The sequence below is a fragment of the Poecilia latipinna genome, unplaced genomic scaffold (assembly GCF_001443285.1).
Source record: "Poecilia latipinna isolate Pla-1442-1.1 unplaced genomic scaffold, P_latipinna-1.0 Scaffold988, whole genome shotgun sequence".
Lineage (NCBI taxonomy): Eukaryota > Metazoa > Chordata > Actinopteri > Cyprinodontiformes > Poeciliidae > Poecilia > Poecilia latipinna.
This window is the reverse complement of record NW_015113604.1, coordinates 148060-153727: the sequence shown is the minus strand read 5'-3', so window position 1 is coordinate 153727 and position 5668 is coordinate 148060. Positions and strand designations below refer to the sequence as shown.

Here is a 5668-nt window from a genome sequence, read left to right as displayed (position 1 = left end):
ATATATATATATATATATAAATAGCAGTAGCGTTTGACAGACATTGTGCTTGGAAATTACTATACTTGTTTTAAAAGTAATATAATCAAACCTTTGGGTAAGGAATAGCCACTGTTTTAGGATATTGCTCTGATCCGTACCAAGGGAACTCCACTTTTTGAACGTCTGTATCGTTAAACTGTGCAAAAGCCAAGAATTGTCCTGTTGATGACCACCATATTGCCCCGTTCGAAGCAAAGATTTCCTCTGAAAGTCATAAAAAAAACCCAGTTAAAATATGTCAAAGTAAAAACGTGGGTAAAAATATTTTTGTGTGTAAAATATTAGGCATGATGGTATCCATATTTGATTAACCGTTGATTTATTTTTACTTAGTTATATTTTTATGCAATAAAACAAGATTCCATTTGAACACAAATATAACTTATTACAAAGCCATTACTTATTTATGATATGAGCTCATATTTTATTTTTAGACTTAAGTTTAGGAATTAGTCACTATTACACAATTTTTCGGTTTGAAACCAAACCTGGACTAACTGAGTAAAATCACTGCATCATTTCAAACCCAAGACAGGCTTAGCCAAAAAAATAAAAAAATAAAGGTTGTTTTTAACCCAATAGCTTTTATAGTGCAGACCACCATGAAGCTTATTTACCCTCATATACCCAGTCAGGAATGCCATTGAGGATTTCATTCTTTTTCCCATCGTGTGTCAGCTGCACTGGCTCAGCAGTTACGTTGGAGTTTAAAAAAATATTGAAGTTTGAGACATACGCCTGCAAGGTAGAATGTAACAATTATTTTGTTGAAGGTTTCAGCAAAAGGTTCAGTCAAAACTATAAATGTAAATGATTTTACAAACAATAGAAAAATGTTGCCATATTCGCAAAACATCACATGTTTCTATTCCAGCAAACTAAGCAACACACCAGGGAACAAAGACTCACATATTGGTTTCCTTCTGGCGCAAAGCTAAAGTACTGGACCATGCGTGGAAGGCTCGCTGGCGTTACGAATGTTCTGCAAAGACATAGCAAAAGCATTTAGAGAGCAAATTGTTTTTGGATGAACTGAAAAAGACCCTGAAAGAACAGAGCTGCAAATTACACAATGTAAAAAAAACAAAGCAAAATCTCAGAAAACTTAGCATCAAATCTGACAGGCGATTAAAGTTATATCTAGGATTTATCGCTGTCAACTTGATGAAAAAAAAAGAGAGAAATTAAAAAATAAACCTAAATTCAAAGCTCTCTGAACAGAAGTTACAGTTAATTGCAAATTCAAGTAATTTATTGAAGGCTCTAAACCTCACCTATATCTGAATGTATCATCAGATTCCGCATCCAAATTACAGTAGGAGTATTTAGAATGTAAAAAAAAAAAAAAAGATGTGACATAAATGCTAATGGTGTAAATTTGATTGTTATTGAACGTCATGTAAAATTTCTGTACTTATAAATGTTTTGTTTTCTTACACTTGACTCTCCAAGTCTAAGAAAGAGCTCCAAATAGGTTTGTGTTCTGGATGTATGGTAATATGTAAAACAGACTTAGTGGCGAACCTGACCAATGATAAAGACAAAATATTTTTATGAATAACCACATACTATTGATTAGATCACTCTTTTGTAACAAATTGTTACAACCAAAGAAAAATAATGAATGAAGAAACTCATTCTAGTCCGGTAAGCCTAAAAAATTTAAATACCTGAAAAGTATTGTTGATTTTTTATTTTTTTAATGGAAAATAAAGCCATATCTATCCAGTCTGGACTTTAGATAATAATGTTATGCACTTATATTTAAATATTTTATGTTTAATGCAATCATTAGCATTAAACAAATTTGCCAAATTTTAAATTAAACCTTTTTTATATTTTTGGATTCTGTGTGAGACTGTAATTGACAAGACTAAAACCCGCCTCCTGGCTCTGATTGGTTGTTTCTAGTTAGCACCGGAGCACTAAGAGAAGACGGATGAGCTCAATTTTTAACAGATTATGTTTCCCATCCTATACCGTCATCACATAGAGACATCTTAAAAATACATACTGCAGCTTTAAGTGTGTTATTAATGCATTTTTTCTGACTTAGCTTAATATTTTTTAGACAGTTATTACTAAATCTGTCTACTCTTAACCTTGGTAAAGAACCTTTTGTTATACTTGTCTGGTAAAAAATGTACTCATAAAAATTATGATGATTGATTCTTTTTGCAAATCATCATGTTTTTTTTTTTCCTTTTCATGTTTTTTGCACGTCAAAGTCAGCATACATATTTTGTGCACAACTACTGACATAGCAAGGTTTACTTACGATTGCGTCATGTCGTAGATGGAATATGAGGCAGAATAGGAATGTCTAAAGTTCTGCAGGATTTTAAGCACAGATTATGTTCCACACTTATACATCAGATGATTTGGCAGCTTAAAGAGAAACTTTACAACAAAAACATCTGTTGGGTGCTTCTCACCTTCGTGTAATTGCTTTCGAAGGCAGTATATTTATGATCACCTGACAACCAATAATCCGTGGCATCCACTTTTTTCTGAAGTCAAAAGAAGTATACGATCTTTTAGTAATAATTATGTTCAGATTAAAAAGTTGTAAAATTAATATATTGAAATAACTAGCTGCTTTACAAATGTCGCATTGCTCAGATACAGATACTTGTCCTTTGTTTCAGCATTGTGAAGGTAAACATTTCCATCTCTTTCTTTATGCAAATACTCTTTATCTGTAGCAACAAAAATAGGAAAGAAAAAAAAAAGTTTTATGGATTTAGATGAAGAGCACAACAGGATAGAGGATTCAATAAACAGAATTACCCGACATCCAGTACAAATTGTAGGATTTCTTTCTGATGGTGTCATTAAAGTAATCCTGAAGAGTGAATGGCCTTTTGGTGGCTCCGGATCCTAGACAGATGCACAAAGACATGTTCATTTAAGCCAAAACCTGCTGCTTATGCTATTGGAGCCATTTCAATTCTAAAAGCGCACAATAATCATTTGTAAGTTAAAGTTCATAAGGCTCAATCCTAGTTTAACCTATTCCTTTTAGAGTAAAACAGAGTTGCAGTTTTCCCCTTAAAGGTAAGAGCTGTGTGGGGAGAGGTGTGTGTGTGTGTGTGTGTGTGTATGTGGATTCGATTCAAGGTATTACACACACATACAGTCACTGTGGAGGCTCGTTATTGATAACATGCACCCCTTTCCTACTGCTTTAAATGTAATTATATAAACCGATAAATCTCACTCTTATTATTAAACACTGATTACACTTGCTTTTTTTTCTGGACCATTTTTCTTGCTGCTGTGCAGAGCCAGCTGTTGGCAAGGAGTGAGTTTGAGTGTGGGTTTGTGGGTACAACAGTGATAAACAGAGGACTGAAGCTCCATCTTAATACATTTTATCACTTTTGTCTTTCTACCCATCAACAGGACAAGTATAACTAAAGTAAAAGCACAGGCATCGCTTTTACTTTTTCCAGAGTGACAGTCTTGTTGACCGCATAAACAAAATCAGGGCTGTTTTAAAGAGGCAATCTTTAAATCTTCCTTTAAAACGTGGTTGATATTAAGGACATAGTGTAGATGACAAATTTCACACTTAGTTTTACATTCTTACAATAACGTTGACTTTCAACATGTTTCCACTAGACTTCTTGGTTTTTATTTAATTAGTCTAGTTAATCTAATACAAATTTCAGGAGTGGAGATGAGGGACATCTTCCAAGACACCTGAGGGCATGAGCACACTAAAGTCGCTTTCCCACTGGCAAGTGGTGCACTAACCAGTTACTGTGCTGTTCAGTTCTTCTCCAGGTAGCAAGCTTTTCCATTATATGCTCTGTTCCTTACTATTGTGGGTGGGATGTGATCGCGCAACAGCTGTGGTCAACTCTCTGCTGACGTTTCCAGCAACACTTAGCAATGGAGAACCTCAAGGTTGCTCCTCCCTACTAAACAGCTCTCTGACAGCAGAAGGCATGTCTGTGGTCCACAGCTAAACTTAACTGTTGTTTTCAGTTTTCAGTGACGCAAATCACGAGTCAATCAACAAATGCAGTCAGCTGTCAATCAAATTGCTTTGGTGCTGTACCAGGCTTGGTGCGGCTGATACTACACATGAAGTAAGTACGAAAAACTGACAAGAGCCAGGCAGAGCGGTGCTGGATCTGCTAAGGGAAAATGAATCTGGCGGACCGGCACCGTCCCGGTTAGAGGCGGTCTAGTGGAAAAACGCCTTACGCCACTGCTCTGGGCCCCAAAACTATCTAGGATCTCACATTAATGCTTGAATTGTAACACAGATCATAGATATAGAATGAATGACATTTGCTTATTAAGACTGAGAATTTTATTACATTTGATTTGATGGTTTCAGCATTGATAAATTAAAACATTTTATTTGTTTAAAATTTAAATTTAAGATTTATAGAAACTGGCAAGCTTACTATGTAAAAGTTAAAAGCATAATGTTGCTGTTGCATATGGCCCCACAACAAATTCTCCAAAAGCCCCCATACTACCTTGGGCCAGCTCTGGCAACTGTGTATCAGCTTCTGAGAGGAGTGCTCCATTTCTCTCTCTCTCAGGGGAATATCTAACCTCTGAGCTAAGTGCCTATAGACTAAAGGGGAAGGTTATGCAACCCCGGGTAGTGGGATTCAGTCTTAATGCACCACAGAGACAGACAGACCAAGAAAGGAAGGTAATAAGCTCATAGTCATAACTTACTGCTGTAATAAACTGCTGGGATTGTTATTAACGTGATGACGACAGCCGCCCCTATCACTCCCAAAATCACCCTGTTGCTGAAGCCCTGTGAAAGAAAGGGAGGTGGGAGGGGGGGGGGGGGGTAAAACCAGCCAAATAATGTAGACACGCTGACGTTGCAGTATTCACTGAGCTTTTAAATGTTATTTTTATCTAATGCTTACTAACTATATTTGTTTAATAAACAGTTGTTTCATCCCTAAAAAAAGGGGAAAAAAAAGAAGAAAAAAAAAAGATTTTTTTGAATATTTGACGCGAGTTTTAAATCGCCTACTGACCATGATGGAGATGAAGTTGCCGCTCGAGCTTTCGCGTAATGTCCCTCAGAAGTCGCGTTTTGCAGTTTCTCCCCGGACACGCAGCCTGGTCAGCATACTCTCACTCGCGGTGCAGTCGCCAACTCTGAATTATAATTCAATAACATAAAGCTGGGTACCGGAGCTTCCTATTCTTCCCCGTGAATTCCTGGAAGTAGACATGCAGACATACGCACGCACTCACGCACACACACGCACGCACACCGAGGTAGACTTCTCTCTGGAGTCCGGAGCACAACTTTCCAGGAGCGCTTCCTAAACCCGGAGTGAAGCTCCGGGTTTAGGAAGCGCTTCATTCCTCACCGAGGGCAAGGCGTTCACGCATCAGGCGCGGCAAAACCAGAAAAACCGGCTCTCTTAAGTTTATCTATCTCGATGAAGTTCATTATCTTGGAAAAGTATTCATCAAATCACCTTTTTTTTTTCTTCTCTCACATGTCGTCACCTTACAGCATCAAAGCTGACTGTATTTTATTAGGTCATTTCATCCATTGTGTTCCTTATTGGTGTGTAATAATTTTTGAAAGCCCAAGCTGAAACAAATTAAACATGCACAGATAAAAAAA

At 36.9% G+C, this 5668-nt stretch overlaps 1 protein-coding gene across 1 annotated transcript in view; it reads right to left on the bottom strand.

Moving 5' to 3' along the window:
- fap (fibroblast activation protein, alpha) overlaps window positions 1-5424 on the bottom strand; it is a 13407-nt gene extending 7983 nt beyond the window's left edge. The window contains exons 1-9 of the mRNA XM_015050360.1: window positions 5064-5424; window positions 4747-4831; window positions 2833-2922; window positions 2647-2741; window positions 2478-2552; window positions 2321-2373; window positions 952-1024; window positions 660-780; window positions 92-246 (exon numbers count right to left, since the gene is read on the bottom strand). Coding sequence (XP_014905846.1) covers window positions 92-246; window positions 660-780; window positions 952-1024; window positions 2321-2373; window positions 2478-2552; window positions 2647-2741; window positions 2833-2922; window positions 4747-4831; window positions 5064-5066 — 750 coding nt within the window. The 5' untranslated portion in view covers window positions 5067-5424. The remainder of the gene's footprint in view (window positions 1-91; window positions 247-659; window positions 781-951; window positions 1025-2320; window positions 2374-2477; window positions 2553-2646; window positions 2742-2832; window positions 2923-4746; window positions 4832-5063) is intronic.
- Between the last annotated feature and the right edge of the window lie 244 nt (window positions 5425-5668).